General features: G+C 39.4%; 2 protein-coding genes across 5 annotated transcripts in view; one reads left to right on the top strand and one right to left on the bottom strand.

Moving 5' to 3' along the window:
- Positions 1 to 19872, top strand: part of NKIRAS1 (NFKB inhibitor interacting Ras like 1) — a 52206-nt gene that overhangs the window by 7681 nt on the left and 24653 nt on the right. The window contains exons 4-5 of one of the 3 annotated variants that reach the window (XM_081160366.1): positions 784 to 876; positions 5279 to 6911. In XM_081160366.1, coding sequence (XP_081016492.1) covers positions 784 to 876; positions 5279 to 5410 — 225 coding nt within the window. In that variant the 3' untranslated portion in view covers positions 5411 to 6911. Of the gene's footprint in view, positions 1 to 783; positions 2557 to 5278; positions 6912 to 19872 lie in introns of those variants that run through there. The other 2 variants (XM_081160367.1, XM_081160365.1) reach the window with 2 other exon arrangements.
- UBE2E1 (ubiquitin conjugating enzyme E2 E1) overlaps positions 2668 to 19872 on the bottom strand; it is a 59949-nt gene continuing 42744 nt past the window's right edge. Inside the window, exons 4-6 of one of the 2 annotated variants that reach the window (XM_081160369.1) lie at positions 6973 to 7105; positions 4620 to 4767; positions 2668 to 3454 (exon numbers count right to left, since the gene is read on the bottom strand). In XM_081160369.1, coding sequence (XP_081016495.1) covers positions 3357 to 3454; positions 4620 to 4767; positions 6973 to 7105 — 379 coding nt within the window. In that variant the 3' untranslated portion in view covers positions 2668 to 3356. Of the gene's footprint in view, positions 3478 to 4619; positions 4768 to 6972; positions 7106 to 19872 lie in introns of both variants that reach the window. The other variant, XM_081160368.1, reaches the window with a different exon arrangement.

Raw genomic sequence — 19872 nt, 5'->3', positions numbered from 1 at the left:
GAGGATATTTTTACCATTGCTTTTCAGAGCTAGTGGAAGGGAGAGGGAGACACACATCAATTGGTTGCCTCCCGCACGGGCCCTGACAGGGGCCAGGGATCGAGCCTGTGGAACTTGGGGCCTTTCAGTCCAGGCCAGTGCTGTTGCCACTGAGCCAAATTGGCTAGGGCGTGACTGCTGTGTTTTGGTCACCTGAAACAGGTGCCTGGTTGTAAGCATTTAAGTATATAATTGATTGCCTTGCATTATTTAAATGTAAAATGTTCCTATTGGTCCATACATTCAACAGATATTTAGTGCTTGCATCAGGTAGTTTTCTATGATTAGGAATAATGCGAATAGAACAGAATTTCCTGTTCTCATATAACAGGTTCTAGGGGTGCAGAACTCACAGCTTTCGTACTCCTCTTGGTGTATTTGGAAGTACGTTTAGGGAAACAGCACACAGGTATAGTGAAACTGAAATGCAGGTACATTTCAGACAGAACATTATCTATATCCTAGATATTCATTTCCCTGAGTCTAGCTTCCATTCATACCTGAGTAACTTCACCTGCTGCTAAATTAAAATGTTTCATAGCAGCCTGTAGGGTATCTGCATTTTTAACAGAAATGCACTACAGACAAGAGTGAGGTTCATGTCCTACTTTTTTATTCAGGTCACATCTGAGAATCAGTTGTGTTGAAGAAGTTTGTTAAATAGGACAATTTTCTTTATTTCTGCATTTGGCCAGGAGCTGATGATGTTGGCAAAGTGTGATCTTTTTACCCATTTTTTTTCAGGTAGCAATTGTCGTATTAGGAAACAAAATTGACCTTTCTGAGCAGAGACAAGTGGACGCTGAAGTGGCACAGGAATGGGCAAAGAGTGAGAAGGTGCGACTATGGGAGGTAACAGTTACAGATCGGAAAACTCTGATTGAACCGTTCACTCTCTTAGCCAGCAAACTTTCCCAGCCCCAGAGCAAATCCAGCTTTCCTTTGCCTGGGAGGAAAAACAAAGGGAATTCTAGCTCTGAGAACTAAAAATCAATGCCAGTTGTTTGCTGAATAGTGATTGCCTTTAAGTGTCTGTGAACATATTTAAAATAGGCCATTTGTAGCTACCTTTGGTCCTTCGGAAATCCCTAAGGAAGTAGTTAACACACTTTAGGTTACTATTAAATTGTTTGGGCCAAGCTTCTTATTATTGCCTGATATGAAATAACATACTTGCATTCTGGTTGCTTGAAACTTGTTCCTAATATTGGCACACAGGTAGTGCCTCCTCCCTTTAATGTTTTAGAAGCTATCATTCTGTATAACTTTATGCAGTCTTAGCTCAAACATAACTTTGTTTTTAAAAAATTCACTAGTCATTTAATGCCTAGGATTATGAAACGGAATTTTTGTGTGTGTCTCCAAATTCGATCAAACAGTAGTTTGGGTGTAAGCTGAATTTTATCTGGTGGAGATCTTGCTAAAAAGAACAAAACCTATGGTTTAGCTTTGTTCACATTACACATTTAGCACGGCTTGAGGTAGTAGGTGGTATGTTCAAACTGTTTCTTTAGAAACTGCTGTGCAGATAAGGCCAGTAAAACTTCTATTTTCCACAAGGAGTACTACACCTCCTGGAATAGTTTTCTGGACATGTAGCCATGTGGAATAAAATGTATCATAAAAATATTGGACTACAGGTAGTCTTCAAGTTGGATATCTGAGTTTGGGTGAAGATTCTCTGAAGATTTTGGCAAGATCTGAGCAATGGGGCTTACTGTATTTAGCAAATTGACAATATTTTTACTAATTTTAAAAGCTACTTAGTGGTTTCGATGTGAAAGCAGTTAACTATTTGATTTAAATGTAAAATATGAAATAAGCCATTCAGCAAAGAAATGTGGAAACATCTAGTAAATTTTAACATCTTCAATGGAATACCTTTAGGTTAGGCTAGTGCTGCCACTGCCTAATTCTTTAAAATTTCTCATCACAAATATATTTTTTGGTCAAAAATGATCACTGAGGTATGGTTAATTCATTCCCTACCTTCTCTTCCACTTATTGTTTGACCTTCCAGCTTTTTTCCTGTGTATTTTACTTAGGTGGATAAATACTTTTACATTTATTTTTAAATAAGTAATATACTAGGATCATCCTGCAGTTTTGCTTTTTTCTACTGAACTTAGATCTATATTGGCATGAAGATAGTTTATCATAGTCCTTTTAAATGCTAAATGAATGTGTATGTACTTTCACCCCATGCACCTGGGTGAATTTCTCTGGTGTAGATACAAAGAAATAAAATTGCCGCATCCTACAGATGTGAACACTTAGGTGCTGTCAAATTGCTCTCTAATGTGGTTGTACTACTTCATCCATGAGAGAACCCATTTCTCATGTACTTGCCACCATAGCACCTGCAACTTAGAAATGTTTTTAAAAAGGTTCATCTTTGAAAGATTACCTAACCCTTTGTTTCTAAGACATCTCAAAATCTATCCTGTGAGGAGGCTGTTGTACAAATTAGAGTTATATTCCAATCCTAACACAGGTGCCTGATAAATGATACCAATTCATTCAGTCTGCAGTTACTTCTAGGTTGATTTAGTAGCAAAGATCCAGTTTAAAAGAATCTTCAAACTACAAACACAAAAGAAAGTAAATGAATACAGCAGTGTTAGGTGGTTGTTTTAATAATGTTTATTAGCACAGTAACAAATGCAGACTTAAGTAGTCTGCAACATATAACCAATCCACTGAGCAACTCCTATTCCACGCCTTACAGTTAACAGCTTAAGGTATTTTACTACAGGTTTTCACGAGTCCTGATTCAAACCTCTAATCTTTTCACGATAAAGTAGATTGGCATATAAAATAAAATACATAACTACTCATTTCCTATAAGTGTCTTATAGCCACGTGTCCATTTAATATATATGAGATGACAATCTCTAAAAACTTTTAAATATCAATGTTCCCTTCCAAGAAGGGAAAACAAGTTCCAATTTTTTTAAACAAAAAAGTATGTAGTCTTGGAAGGATTTCACATAAATGGCCATGTGTGTAACCTGTACAAAATTAAGCTGGCTTAAATTTACAGACTACAAGCAACTGAATCCAAATGTCTATTCTTCTCTGTACTACATTTTAGCTTATATTGCAGAACGAATGACAATTTAAGTGTTGCTATTACCAATTCTGTCTACTGTAGCAAGATACCTTAAGTTACAACAAAATCTTAGGAAATAAGACTGAATAATATCTGTTATAGAAATACCCTACTCTTTACCAACACCCACCCTCCCCCACCCCTTCAAAACCATAAGCAGCTCTCTCTGTGACAGACAAATAACGTAGGACTTGTGAAACCCAATTTATGTAGCGTATCTCTTGGTCCACTGTCGGGCCATCCTGTCATGTTCTGCTCTGTTGGTCATGTACTGAGTGGCAATGCTTCCCACCAAGGGGTCGGCTGGAAGAGAAGGGCGCAGGTTACTTTGGAGAAAGGAAAAGAGCATTTAGGGTTTTAGCAATTAAGCTGGTGACAGCCTGGCAAGAAATGTGCTAAGTACATGCGATCAAATCCACCTCTGAAACACTATACCATTTCTGGGTAGTTTAAAAAACATAGCATACAGGGTAGAAAATTCTTATCAAAATAGAATGCTCAGGCGTTGAGTACTGCTCTGGCTTTGTTGCCTCTGTTCATTCCGTTCCTCTCCCAACCACCACCCAAATAGAGGGGTTTTTGCTGTTACGGGTTAGAAACTGGAATGTTCAAGGCTCTGGACTACAGTGAACATCCAGCTGTGTTCGTGTGCCCTTTCACTCACTCACTGGCAGCAGTTACGATGCTGTAGGCCTCTTGGCTACTGCGATGTAAAACTATTTACCTCTACACTGTCTGCCTAGAAAGAACCTGGACGTCCAAGTCAGACCAGGTCAAAACCTGACGTAAGTATAGTGTTTGAATCCTAAATATAATCTTTACAAGTAATATTTGCTTTATTTACAAAAAATTTTTAGTACAGGAAATTAAGTCCCCCCCTTCCCCACATCGCAATCTGGTAATCAGTAAGTATTCAGCAAAGAAATATCACTTTCAAATTTGACCACCGCCTCAGTAACCAGCTATAGGGCAAGTGCTCGGGAAACCTGCAGACACAGGTGAGGTGACAGGCAGATGGCTCAACATTTAGAAGTCTGTGGTTTAAGAGAACCATATGAGAAATATACAGGGTGGGGCAAAAGTAGGTTTACAGTTGTATGTGAAACAGTTTATTATTGTGTTATTTTCCATACTCACAACTCTAAATCTACTTTTGCCCCACCCTGTACAGAAGGGAAAGAAATGAGGGAGAATGACTGAAAATGTGAAAACCTGTGGCAGACTCTAAGTCTTTAGTTTAAAATACCTTGTTCCTAGAACATATGTCAATTAAGGGTGAAGTTGCTGCATTTTCCAACTAATAAACTGAACGTCTCTTGAGTAAAAATTCCTTTGAAAATTTTGTACTTTGAAAGCTGATAGATTTTCTAAAGATAAAGTACAGATTTTATTTTTCTTAGTTTATGTGGAAAACAAGTATTTTTCAGGCAAGGAAGAACAAAACAAGGTAAAAAATTATTAACCTTACCAGGATTACAGTCTGTAAGAAGTGAGCAGATAGAAAGGAGGACTTTAGAAATGGTTAGTGCCGGACTCCAGTTGTCTTTCAATATGTCCAAGCAGATAACTCCTTGACTGTTTATATTACAGTGATAGATTCTTGTCCGAAATGTAACCTAAAAAGATAGTATTAAACAGAAAACATCAAATAATGAAGCTTTTTACTAAATTACCTCTTCAACTGAGTGGCCCTAATTAAAAATTTTTAAAAACAGTTTTTAAAAAGGTGAACAACAGTTTAAAGCTGCTAAGAGATAGGTTAAGACACCATTTGATAAATTTGAGATTAAACATGTTCATTGTACAATCCCAAGGACTGTCAATTTCATTTAAAAGTATTCTTCAACAAAAAAGCAAGGTAACTTAAATATTTCTTAAATTCATCTTTTAACAGTTTTAATATTTTCTTAACATTTCCAAGCTTCAAAATAGCTAATTGTCTGCTGACCTCTTGTGTTAGCTGGTAGTACTACAAGGCCTCAAAGTAAGCTTTAGAATCGTAAGTTCAAACTGAGGTACAACATAAAGACAATTAAACAAGATGCAATTAAACAATGATCACACACTCAAAAAGCTGTAATAAAATTTGAAGATATTTGTTTTTGCCTTTTCTGACCTTTACATCAGATCCTGCAGATAATCCTGTACAGCGTAGTCACAGAATTCACTATAATGGAGTCTCCACAGGTGAGGAGCCAGAAATTGGCAAGGACCACAGCAAGAGACAGACATGATCCTGGGTTATTTTGTTTGGTCTAATTTTTATTTGTGAAATACCCTGGAATTGTTCCAAAGTAAAAATAACCTATAACTTTACCACTTATTTTTACTGACCGACTTTTAATCATTTCTTTCTTCTGCAACTGTACATATATGTAACAGTCTACTCCAACCCCAAGAAGAGGTTTTCCTCTGACTGTGAATGAGAATCATATTGTTGAGTGTCAAAGGAGGTAGATGATTTGGGCAATCCCACCTATCCCGGATGTGAAATCTAAAGCCTAGCGAGCAGAATCTGAGGCTTTGGTAGGAGACTTTGATTCCTAATTGTCTCAGTGCACTGACATTTTAGGGGATTAATTGCTATGTTACTATAAATACAGTAGGTCCCCCATATCAGTTCTGCGTTCCATGATTTCAGTTACCAATGGCCAACTGCGGTACAAAAATATTAAATGGAGAATTCCGAAATAAACAATTCATGTGTTAATTTATGCTCCATTCTTAGTAAGGTAATGAAATCTCACACCATCCTGCTTGGGATGTGAATCATCCCTTTGTCCGGCATATTGACACTGTATACGCCACCCGCCCATAGCCGTCTGGGTTGTCAGATCAACTGTCAAAGTAGTGTAGTGCCTGTTCAAGTAACTCTTATTTTACTTAATGTCACATTCATCTAACTTTTATTACAGTGTATTATATTGTTCTATTTTATTATTAGTTCTTAATCTCTTCCTATGTCTAAGTTATAAATTTAACTTTATCATAGGTATGTATGTATAGGAAAAAAACAGTACAGTTGACCCTTGAATATGGGTTTCAACTATGTGGGTCCACTTATATGTGTGTGTTTTTTTCAATAAATACTATAAATGTATTCTCCCTTATGATTTTCTTTCCTCTAGCTTATTTTATTGTAAGAATACAATATATAATACATACAACATACAAAATATGTTAACTGACTGTTCATTGGTAAAGGTTCTGGTCAGCAATATGCTATTAGTAGTTAAGTATGGGGAGAGTCAAAAGTTACACGTGAATTTTCAACTGCACGGGGGTCAGCACCCCTAACCATGTTGTTCAAGGGTCAGCTGTATATGGAGACTTGATAGTGTCTGTGGTTACTTTCCAGGGATAAGGGGGGACAACTGTAGCAGGTCTCTTCCAAATGAGGAAACGCCAACCCAAAGGAGTGTTTTGTATGTGTTCAGATGTACTTAGATTCATTAAGGCAGCAATTTTCAACTGGTGTGCCACAAGAATTTTCAAAACATGGCAATACTTAGTTAGGGGCACTGACCTCTTTTTCCTTAGACTATTAAATTAATGGCAACAGCCAACACAACAATAGTTGTCCGGTGTGAATGAATCAAAATTACACCTATTTTTGTCAGATGAGCAAAAAAAAATTTTGGGGGGCTGTGCCGCAGAATTTTAGTAATTCATTGTATGCCATGAGATGGAAAGGGTTGAAAATTGCTACATTAAGATATAATACAAATCTGTTTTTTGTGTGATTAAAAACAATTTTAAAAGCCTCAATAATCTCTTATGGGAATATGTACAGTTAAATACAAACCAGAGGAATCCCTTACCTTTGGAGGCTTGAAGGGGTATTCTGGTGTAAAAGTGATATCGAGGAAGAACACTCCACCCTCATACACGGATCCTGGTGGCCCTAGAATGGTTGATCTCCATTCATAGATGTTATCGCCTTTGGGGCCAGCACTGTGAAATAATACATCAAAAGAGAAGTAGAAGGTGGCACCATCCCAATTTTTACAGTGTTTCAAAAAAGGAAAAAGATCCCCTCTCCTCTCCCTTTTTGTTTACTCTGTGGATCCTCTCCACAAGACAAGTATCTTTTGGATACAATCTGATGCAGGACTGTACCGAACCCACCAGCCTTAGGTCAAGTAAATTGAGTGATAAATTAATGTTAAACCCATTCTTAGCCTACTTTGCTGTGCATAAAGCAAGCAATTCCTCAACTGTCAAACTACTCAACATGTCATAAGAAAATGTAAACCATACTTCAAAAACATTAGAGAAACAGCACACAGAACTACATTAAACTAGTGACAGATTACAGGAGTTTTTTTTGCTCACAGAACATCATTTCTAACCTGCTGACTGGGGTTCTTCCTTGCTCTTATATCTCTATAATCTCACCCTCGTTTGCAGCACTTTTTACTTTACAAACCATGCTGGGAGGAAGGAGAACACAATGACAGGTATCCCAGCTACAAATTATTCCATTTTCATTTCAATATATATTAAATCCCATAATCAGGTCCTCTAAATATTATAGTTGGGACGCTAATCTACCCCTTACCTGTTAAATCAGTGTTATTTACATTTAGTTACATCATAATTTGGCCATACTACCCTTTCAAAGCAGTGTGTTGGCTTACAGAGTGCTCTGTATTTAGAAGGACATTAATAAAAATATAAAAATATTTGCCTTCCAATTCCAAAACCAATGAAGAGCTTAATATATCCAACCAAACAAGTTAAAGTGTAGTACTCTGATATTGAGAAGAGAGAGAAAGACAAAAAGTTTGGGAAATGGTTTTGGTTAGTAAAAGATCTTCTCATAGCATGGTGATAACAGGTAATGGTTTACAGTAGTTAACTTACACACTTTCATCTCAGATTTCTCAAACCTAACTAGTAACAGCTGCTTCAAAGATGATGATGTATATCAGCCAAAGTAAAAGGTCTTTACTTGGAGAGACATATATCAGTCAATACACAGAATAATTTCTACAGAGCAGGCAAAATTGCTCTTTAAATAAATGTATGGTATGAATTGGATTCATTCACTCAAACATTTATGGAATGTCCATGTATTAAGCAGAGCGTTAAATGTCAGGGGTTTACCATAATGAAACAAAAATGCCTTGTCTTCAATATGCCCCCTGCTAACTGGTTAGAGATAAGGCCCAATTCCTTCATTTAAAAGAGAGCGGAGATGAAGAGAAAAGGGGAGACATAAAAGACAAAAAACACCTATCTACCCATGGCCCTATACTTTACTTTCTTAAAGCCACTGATTTTTTTTCCCCTTCAGTCTGATATTTGGAGTGGAAGAAGCAACAGAAACATACACTAGGGGAACAAGCATATATATAAGGAAACCATAAAGAATTAGAACTTGGGGACTCAAAAACATGGCAGAAAGGGGGCTATTGGGAAGAGTAGGGCCCAAAATGGTCAGGAGGCACCACCTACCTCACAGGAATGTTCTGACAATTAAAATAAGGGTGATGTGTGTGGGTAAAAAGCAACAGACCCACAGAAGTCTCTCATTAAATGGTTGAGATCACTAATTATTCCCACTATCTCAAATCGTATGGTTCTATGGTATCTCCTTGTGATAGGTATTCCCTAGGACTATCAAAAACTTGTTTTAGTCTGGATATATATGAAAAGAGAGACTGTTCAACATTGTAATATGAAGTCATACTTCTATGCAGAGACCATCTTTAAGTTTAGAAAAGAAAAGGTGGCTTCCTACTACTTTACATGACATCTGGCCATAATCTTCCCAAGGTGGGACATAGGAGAGCTCTTAAGTAGCCCTCTAGAAACATGCAGTAAACAACCTCTCTAGTGAAAGGATACCACCCTGATTACTGCTTCATATCCTGAGGTCATAACTGGTCCTTGGTCATCTGAAGTTTGCCTCCCTAACTACATATTTACATACAGCATATGTACCTGGCCAGAAGATCTATAGACACTGGCTGATATAGCTATGACACCTATTTATCAGGACAGGGTTAACTGAAAAGTGAGCTAAGGAGATGAAGACAACACTAAAACAGATTTTGCAGATAAAAAGATGAACTGTCCTCTTTTATTTAGTTCATGATGTCTAAGACTTAAAGGCAAAAGGCTACTCTAACCCTAACCCCTTTTTTTTGAGGAACCAAGGCCAAGAGGAGAAGCTAGGCCATCTAAAACCCAGTATTGGTAGCATTCCAAGCTGCCACGTCAAACTAGTGATCAGTACCAAACACTTTTTCTCGAAGTCAGCTTGGTGATACTAAGAAAGAGACCCAGAAAAAACTCAAGAGTAAAGTCAGTCTAACCCTAGACTTGGTCCAGTGCCTATCCTCTTATCTTTGTTTTATTGCTCTGTGCCTTGTACAGAAGAAGAAAAAAAAAGAAAAAAATTTCAATACCCATGGTTATTATTAAAAGTTAGACAAGCATATAACCTAAATTCCTATAGGCCTCAAACTGTGGTCCCTGGATGAAGCAACATCAGCATCCTCTGGGAGTTTGTTAGAAATGCACCCTCAGACTCCACCCCAGACCTCTGCATCAGAATTTGCAAGATTCCCAAGTGATTCCTATGCACATTAAAGCTTGAGAAGTCAGCTAGAGACGGCATTAAGTCGCAGTGAATACCAACTCTTTCTAATCTTCTAGATTTAAATTAACCATTTGTATTATCCAGCTCTCTCCTCCACTGTTTACAATTCTTTGCAGTAAGAAAAGCATCAACCCTGGTAATGCTCGTAGGAAGAGATCTACAATCAGATCTATATTCCCTATGACAAACACACTTCTCAAAATCCAGCCTTAATCTATTCAACTTTGCTAAGAAATTCAAAGACAAAGATAATATAATAGGCATGTAGCAGTCTACCAGAGGGAATCCATCTCCCCCCCAGAGGCTCTCCCAACACTGTCTAGAGAACGCAAGCTGCCTTCTCCAGGAGATCTACTTAACACACACACTGAGAGGAATTTTATGAGGGAAAAAGAAATAAATTCTTGTCCTCAGCATCCCTTCATAAAATGGTAGCCATTTGTAACCCAGAAGTGAGTGGCAGAAGGGACTTGAAAAATCAGAAAACCTCACTAAGGTGACTAACAACCAGGCTAGTGGTTGGTGACTGCTATTAAAAACTGGAACAATCACTGCCACAGGCCTGATAACTAAGTTAGAGAATCCTCCTCATACAAGGTGGTACTTCTAGGGATGTACCGTTCAGGTTACTGCCCCTTGGAAAGACCTTTTGGACAAGGGCCAACCTAAAGGACTCCCAAGAAAAGCTGGTGCCCACTTATGAATTATGTATCTAAGCAGTTATGCTGGAACAGAGTAGGCCCAAATGGGAGGGAAACAAACTCAAAACTTAAGGTCTAAAAACCACATGATCATGCCCACCAAGAATGGTCTTCCCACAAAAAGCCCCTCCAAAATCATTTTCCCAACACTGAAGAAGTGGTGCCCACTGTCTTCCTCCAGCAGCAAGTAGATCCACCTTCAAAGAAATGTTCCTATAACTTTTCATGAAGCACAAGGCTGATGTGAGGCCTATGGAAGCTGTAGAGCTTTTGTGGAATTTGTCCCAAACCAGAAAGATTACTCAGAATGCTATAGCCATGTGGGTGCACAATCTCTCTGATACCAGATTTTAAGTTTCTATACAGCAGTAATTTCCCACATAACAGTAATTAACAGTATTTAATGAGCTGTTCAAAATATGTACCGCTCACTGTTTAGAATTACATGACATTTTCAAGTTAGATAATAACAAAACACCACGAAGAGCTCACTCTTGCCCAGCTCCATTCAATTTTTAGTTTTACCTTAGGTGCTGCTGTTTTAGGAAAAAATGCAATAATCCAGCACTACTGGAAATTTATAGTCTAATATTGAAAAATATTAGATGCACATAGAGTAGGGACACAATTTGAAAAAGAAAACTATTTTCAATATAATTTGAAAAAGACTCCAGTAGGGATGGCAAGGGAAGACCTAAACATCCATGGACATCAAGGGACCTCATTCTCAACTAGGGATGGCTGAGTGTGAGCATTTAATAAACTAAGCTAAGCATGAATCATGGTTTAACTTCTGGACGAATACAGAAGTGGTGGGGGTAGGTAGCAAGCAAGTACAATGACAAACTAGTTCTTCGACAAGGGCCCAAAAGACAATGGGGGGAGGAGTTGAACAACACAGGAACCATTACAGAGAATTAAATAAAAAAAAAAAAATCATCCCTTGTGTCTCAAAAGCTATTTTCCTATGCAAGTTAAACAGGTAGTTATTTAGGATAAAAGTGGATCAGACAATAGCTCTTTTCTAAACAAGTCTGACTTAGAACAATTATAATTTGCTCCTTCCCCAGAGATGTTAAAGAAACAGGGTCACAGTAGAATGAAGTTCTTAGGCTATGGTGATTACTCCTCTACTCCCACTAAATAATCGAGAGCCAGGATATCTGCCTTAGAGTCAAGCGGCTGAGTCCTGACTTTTTTAGTTGCAATGCTTATATCAGCATATATAAAACTGCTATCTAAATAAGTAAATAGAAATCAATTATTCTCTGGTTCTTACAGGAATCAGTTCACAGGGCCTACAAGCACAACCAAATCTTCTACTAGGATAACTGTACTGTGTGTGAGAGGCAGTTGGGGGAAAACAGTACCTTCAGACTTTTTGAGGGATTAAGGTGCAGTTAACACTTGTACCCTCAAAAGTAACAGTGTCTCACACACACACACAAGCTATTTAAAGGATACCAAAATTCTCAAAGAGGAACTCACCAGGTTTTACTCAATAATTCTAAGAAAAGATTGTAGAACACTTATTTGACTATGAAATGATCCTAGTTAAAGGCTTCCCATTCACCAGTCACCTGCAGTTTCCACACTGCAACTGCTGCCAACCTCTGACTGCAGGTAGGCGGGCATGTCAGTGGGGAATGTGGGAAGTGAAGTGAGTGTAAATGCGCAAGAAACAGGTTCAACATCTTGCACAGAGCAGAAAAAGAGTTGCCTAATATCTTGCTGCAGTGATTTTTTTTTTTTTTGGTCACTTGTTATGTGGTGTGAATTTATATCCCAGTTTGGTAAAACTTTTATTTAGTAGTAATTTTACATTTTATCATCACCCGCTTTTGCTCTTAAATGTTCCAATTTGGATGGCATGGTTTACCTATTTATGAGGAGATGCCAGAACACCTCCCTGCACTGCCCAACCGAACCAGCCTGGAACTCCCCGGCCAGTCTCTTAATTCGAGAAATCTTGCTGGTCCTTGGCCCTCAACCTGCGCCCTCCTTCAAAGGTTGTGAGCAAACCCCCCAAGCATATGTGTCTCATTTTAGCCCAGCTGCCTGACTGGAGGCCTTCCGATAAAGCTGGGTTCACGGCAGGGAAAGACTTGGTCAGCGCTGCTTCCAGCGCCCTTTCAGCGAGTCCGCACGTCAAAACTGGTTTCTTAGTCCGACAACACTATTTGCCTTTTAACTCTCATTCCCTCACATTTGCACTGTGAAGTTTTCCTAAGACTGCGTGAGGTGTGATGCGGTATCAGACACTGCAGACGCGAATGTGAGAATCCAGCTGCCCTCAGTCAGGCGTTAAAGGGGTTTGCAAATGTATGAAGTCACGCCACTCTTCCAAGTTTTTTATATTTGGGAAATTGTTATTTTTCATTAAAAATAGGTTAACATGTTTTTGTAATTTTTAAATTAATTATAGTCTTAAATGTTTTAGCCTTAATTTTGAATACAGTAAAAATCCATAATTATTAATCATCTAAACAAAAACTCTCTGGGGTCTGTAATAATTTTTAAGACTGTAATGGGATCCTGAAACTTTGAGAACAGCTGGGCATATTATTTTTAAATGCTATTAACACAACTGGCAAACCATTAAAATAAGTGACTCTTATTCCCATCAGATATTAAAAACAAAACTAAAACTGAAAGCTTTAAACAGGAGCTAGAAGAAAATATAAATGAATAGTTTTATATTTGGGGGCGTGGGGAAGCCTTATCTTTACAGCCTGGAAGCAGAGTCTGTCACCGCCTCACCCACACCCCTCGCCCTCGAGGTCCAGCATGCTCCTGTCACCTCCCAGCTGCCCATCTGCATCTCTCTGCCTGAAAGCTGCTTTGTCCATGGCAACTGGCAGGAAGTGGAGGTAAAATTAACTCCCTGTGATGATCTTACAACACAATCCATAGGTTCTCTGACATTCCTCCAAGAGGCAGAGTCTAATTCCCTTCCTTCTGAATATAGGCTAGTCATAATGATACCTAAATGATGCAGTGTGACTTCCCAATTAGGTTCTTTTTAAAAAGTTGAGATGGTTTTTTCCCTGGCTCATGTGCAGCTGTCTCCCTCCCTCCCTCCACGTGCCTTGGAAACTGTAATGAACACCTGACGCATATATAGTGGAGAAGCCACGGGGAAAGACAACAGAGAGTGTGGGGTGCCTGAGAAGCCCCAGACGTTTCAGTCATTAGTCTGCCCAGCCCAGACGTGAGAGGGGAAGCCTACAGGTGACCCCAGCCTCAGCCTCTGCATGAGAGCCCAGCCCTAGTCATCCCAATATACATAAATGGTGGTGGCTGTTTTACACCACATAGTTTAGGGTGTTGTGTAAGGCAGCAGTAAATAACTGGAACATTCCCCAAGAGCAGCCCTCAAACAACAGCTAATTGTTGGATAGGACAACTCAGGCAGGTGTTTTACCCAATTCCTCAGTTTCCTCCAGGCAACTTTCATGTGGGAGCTGGCAAATAAGGCATCCTTTAGTGACAGTATTACTTCCCACCTCTACTCTGTTCCTTAACACCATTAAAGAAACTACAGTTCATCCTTAAACAACACCAGGGTTAGGGACATCAACACCACCCCTCTCTGCACAGTTGAAAATTTGCATATAACTTTTGACTCCACAAAAATATACTAATAGCCTACTATTGACCGGAAGCCTTACCAATAATATAAACAGTCAACAAATTTTGTACATTACATGCATTATATACTGTATTACAATAAAGCTACAGGAAATGTTAAGAACATCATAAGGAAGAGGAAATACATCTTCAGTACTGTACGTATGTATTGAAAGTAATCCATGTATAACTGGGCCCACACAGTTCAAACCCATGTTGTTCAAGGGTCCCTTGTATTTGAATTCTCATCTCAAGAGTCTCTTTCTGTGGAAACCAAAGCTGAACCACCACTGAAGTTTTTTAAAAGCACATATACAAGGAAAAGAACACATGTGACTAATAAAAACGGAAAATCCTTCAGAGAAAGACATCACTTAAGGATTAAGGGATGGGCAGAGGCATCTGTAGTACAGGCATACTCTAGAGATAGTGCAGGGTTGGTTCCAGACCACTGCAATAAATTGAGCATCGCAATAAAGTGAGTTGTAATCTTTTTGCTGGCGGGGGGAGGGGAGGGTCTTGCCCTCAATTTGGAGGGAAAAAAAAGCAACATCTGTGAAGAGCAATAAAACAAAGCACAATAAAATGAGATATGCCTCTTCATGATTAACAATTAATATTTTGACTATGAAAAAACTTTAAACATACTAATAACAATGGATAAAGTATGTAGGCATTTCTCGAAAGAAACCCACATAGCCAATAAACAAATTTTCAACTTATAAATTGGGTAACAATCATACTATAATACACTATGCAGCTCTTAGATGAGATGAGGTTTGCTTCCTGAACCTGGTTTCAAGAAATCCATACCAGTATGCAAGACACCCTCATTTTCAAAAAGCAGAATGAGATGCAGGGGATTTATTTTCTCCTTTAAACAGATCTAAATGACTAGGATTTAAAAAAATAATGATCGTGTTTAACGGAATCTAATCCACCTAGTAATAGAGAAAGTCAACTAACAGAGAAAGTAACTATGGTTACGTTGGGGTAAGTAGGGTTTCTGACTAGAAAGCCAGTCCCCAAGAGCTTGGGGGATGGAAAGCACTCAGTCTGGGCTATTTAAGCACAGTTTGTAGACTATGGCTTAGAACACAGTTGTTAAGGGTGTGTGTGTGTGCACAAATTCATTCCTGATTTACTGCACATTCAGATGAAGACCTGAAAGTCATTCACAGGAAATGAATATGACTGCTCCCATCTCCAACTTACAGCCCTATGAAAACCATCAGTGATTACAAGGGGTTAAGGTCTCCTGTGGTCAATTTAAAGCACAGATCTGGCCCTATGGTAAAAGCTTCCACTGACATTTAATTTAAAGACTATAGCCCTCCTGTCTTTAGTCCAGGTGCTCTTTCCTAACCTTATCTTTCTACCAAGCTCCCAGACATGGTGCCAAGAGACAGGCTGAATCCAGGGAGAGACTGCAAACCCTCCCACGGTGTAAATCAAAGGGGCTCGAGTTTATTGCAACAGCAAGATGAGAATTCTTTTCAAAACAAGATGAGAGGATCTAGTAGCCTGCTTAGCAAATACACTTACCAATTATATCAACTATTAGCAAAGATGATTTTTTTCAATTTAAACTATCTAAATTGTCAATTTATCTAAATCATCAAAACATGAAGGACTTGAAGTGGGTGGATTATATGTAAATTATATTGAGGTAAAGTAGATGAAAATTTACCTAAGCATAAGCAAAATAAAGTTTGAATTCAATTCTCCAAAATTTATTAGGTATCAGTTTGTTCTAACCTAATATATACATGTACATTTAAAATATCATTCCAAGAACCAACATAAATCAAAAGCAGAAAAATACCCTAACATTTGCAGAGGAACATCATTTTCAAAGTTCTTTCATAAACTTTGACTTTATCTTTATTCAAATCCTTTGTATCAGGAAAGATAACATTATCCCCACTTGGGGAAACAGAAGCAGGAGGTTAAGTGATGATGTGTTTGCACACAGTGCTGAAGCTAGGAAGTCACATCCCGTTCTGCCAGTGCAATCCAGGCTTCCCTATGGTAATGTTCTTTCCACCACATCCATGAAGCTTCCAATAAAATTCCCTGCCTCTGAACTCACCACCAATTTTGTTTAATCAAATTAACTAGTCTGCCTTTCCTACCTTGTTTCATGTCTCTTTCACATTTGGATGGAAGCTGGAATAAACAGGAAAAGAAAATCTTGTGATCTGCTCAGAGGTATGAAAATTTCTTAAAACAAAAATTGATGCACCTTATTTGTAGAAATGAATTAACTGAAAACAAATTCATACCACACAGAGTACTTCGTGTAGAGGAGACAGTATTTTGATAATAATGTGACAACTACCAAAATGAAAATCCCCTGCTTCATGAAAACCAAAGATGGTTTGGGAAAACAAGCATCAGTTTAATTGAATAGTCTAAATGTTTTGTTCCTAAATTGCAAAAAGAACAAGAAATAAATAGTTCTTTTTTTAAGGAGGAAAAAAAAAGGCTAAAAAGAAGTAGGTAGAAAACATGACACCTACCTCCCCACCTCAGAACTCAGTTTGGTCCCAGACATAGGCCAGGAATTCAGATCCACCCCACTCCATTCTAGTTCACAGTGGCACTGGGAGGTCCAGCAATCATTGGAATGACCTGCACTGAAATGGAGGTCAACCCCCGCCTGAGGATACAATATCACCCACTGCTCAATGCTCTGTGAAGCCCAGGCCTCTACAACCTCTTTGTTCCCTCCCTCTCCATTGCGGGATCTACAACTCAGAACCACCAGGAAATCACAGGGTCAGGAGGTGAGGACAGCTATTTACTGCACTTGGAGAGAGTCGCTGGCTTCTTTCTTGGCCCCAGCTGGCCAGGAGAGAAAGGGAAAGGCTGTTTATATTTGCAAAGGGCAGGGAGACTGAATGAGTGAGGCTACAGCCTGTATGTCAAATGCACGGCTGGGCTTGGAGGGAGGGTCTGGCTGCTTTCTCACTGCTAAATCTCATCGGCAAATCTCTGTTCTGCGGTCTAACACACCCCTCTAGCTGAGCAGTAGGCAACAGCTTTAACAAAGCTACACAATGAAGCAGCTGCTAGAGAGGCCCAAATTGGAGCATTCGCGTGTGACACTTCAAAACTTCCGAAGTCTAACAAGTCTTGTACTGGGACTGGTAAGCCAACACAGAGGACTACCACCAGCGGCCATTGGCCAGCCACCACTCTGGCTTGCAAATTAACACCAGGCAGTGCGTAAGCTACCTGTTAGTATCATTTGCTTCCTAAAATGACTCTAAATATCTCAATATTTAATACCAAAGGGAGTACAAACCATTATCCCCAAACAGAAAAGGGTCCTGTATAACAAAAATGTCAGCTAATATTTCCCATTTTATATGAAATACACTCTCAGAGAACTAACTGCTAAGGTGCAAGCCTGTTCAGGACATGTTCTATAGAAAGGGCCTAGAGGCAAGAAAAGTTCTGATCAAGAGGAGGCAGCTGCCCCAAGCCTAAGGTGAGGAGTTTGACTTAGAGGTACAAAATGTGGCTAAGAGTCCACATACATGGCTTGGAAATAAAGATAAAGAATAAGAAGGATATAAAAAATAAAGTGGAAAATTTTTAATCTCTTTTTCCTTTCTTAAAAGAAAAAAAACACGCCCATAACTGAAGTGCTGAACCGGGGGGTGGGGGCGACCTCAGAACACATGCATAAGGACAGTATACTGAATACATGCACCAGCTTTTTTACTCTTTCTCCAAACACCAACACGACAGGGAAGGGTTTTTTAGAAATGCATAAATGTACAAAGATAGGAGCAGCATCAGTAGAAGTTTGAAAGCTAGGAGGCAAATGGACAAGGGGTAAAGGTCTTGACATGACCAAGGAAGCTGAATCCTAACCTGGCTGTGAAGAAAGCCAAGATCACAATGCCCTAAACAACTCTGGAATTTGTGGCACTTGGAGAAGCTGAGAGTGAGGCAGGGGAAGGTTCTAAAGGGTTGGTTAAGTCCATAAGCAGCAGTCAGACCCTCCGTGATAGGCAGAACTTTCAGATGAGCTGCACCATCTCCTCCTCCTCCTAATGTCACCCTGTCTGATCTCCTCCACATGAGTATGGGCAGAAGCTGTAACTTGCTTCTCGCCAGCAGAATAAGACAACACTGAGGGGCTACCACTCGCTAGATGGTTTCTACAAAAGGTTATGTACATCTTAGCCGACTGGAGAAAAGGCTCTTCTGCTAGCTCTGAAGGAGCAAGCCTCGATGATGTAAACTACTATGACGTAGACTGGCCTCAAGGAGCTGTTGGCTTCAGTCCTACAGCTGCAAGGAACGGAACTCTGAAGTGAACTCTGTCACAACTATGTGAACCTGGAAGAGAACGCTGAGTGACAGATGAACACACAGGCCAGCCGATTCCTTGACCGCAGCCTTGAAAGACCCTGAGTGGAGGACCCAGCTAAGCTATGCCGATTCCTGTAGATACTAAATATATGTATTGCTTCTGAGCTGCTCCAAGTTGTGGTAATGTTGCACAGCAATAGAAATCCTGCCAGACTGAGGTTTATTTTCTGGAAAGGTTAAAGCTCAGGGTCTCTGAACTGGGGGACATTAATATGGATGAGGGCAGAGGTGCTGTAATGAAAATGAGCTTATGCATGCCAGACAATAAGATCCCCAGTTTTCTCCCTCAGCTCCCAGAACACCGCCTGGCCTTCACCCTCCAGGCAGTCTCCTTTGGGGAATATGAACAGCCCGGAGGAAAGACCTCAATACAGTGACATTAAAAGCTCCCTTACTAAGTAACAGATAACCAGGATCATGGTTCCTCTCTAACGTGCAAACAAAGATCAAAACCAGAAGATGGCCAATTAGAGAAAATAAAAATTACAAAGAAAACTTCAAAATAAACATCATTAATACCCAGAGAGACAACATATTGCATTGACAAGACAAGAATATGACTAAAATAAAACATTCAGCAAAGAAAAAAAAAGCGGGGGTGGAGATACTGGGAGAGAAGATGGTAAAAAGGCACAAACGTCCAGTTATATGTTTTGGGAATTTAACATACAGCATGGTGACAGCATTTGGGAATTTAATGTATATTTGAATGCTGCTAAGCTAGTCGATCTTTTTTTAAAAATTTTTGTTTTATTTACTTATTCATTGAGAGGAAGGGAGAGGAAGAGAAACATCAATGATGAGAGTCATTACCAGCTGCCTCCTGCACACCCCCTGCTGGGGATCGAGCCCGAAACCCGGGCATGTGCCTTGTGACTGGAAATCAAGCCTCGATCTCCTGGATCATAGGCTGATGCTCAAGCGCTAAGCCATGCGGGCCAGGCTAAACTAGATCTTAAAAGTTCTTATCACAAGAAAAAAATTGTAACTGTGAAGTGATGGATGTAAACTAAACTATTATTGTCATTATGCAATATATACATCCATCACATCATCATGTTGTAGACCTTGAACTGAAAGAATACTGTATGTCAGTTATATCTCAACGAAATGTGGGAAAGAGCTTTTGGAAATTAAAAATGAACGCAAAGCCCTAGCCAGTTTGGATCGGTGGTTAGAGCATAGGCCCGCAGACTGAAGGGTCCCCAGTTCAATTCCAGCCAAGGGTATGTACCTTGGTTGCAGGCTCGATCGCCGGCCCCGGGTTGGGGTGCGTGCGGGAGGCAACCAGTCCATGTCTCTCTCTCACACTGACGTTTCTCTCTCCCACCGTCTCTGAAAAGCAATGGAAAAATATCCTTGGGTGAGGATTGGAAAAAAAAATTTTTTTT

Source organism: Miniopterus schreibersii (assembly GCF_964146895.1).
Source record: "Miniopterus schreibersii genome assembly, chromosome: 15".
Lineage (NCBI taxonomy): Eukaryota > Metazoa > Chordata > Mammalia > Chiroptera > Miniopteridae > Miniopterus > Miniopterus schreibersii.
This window is presented reverse-complemented; position numbering and strand designations above follow the sequence as displayed.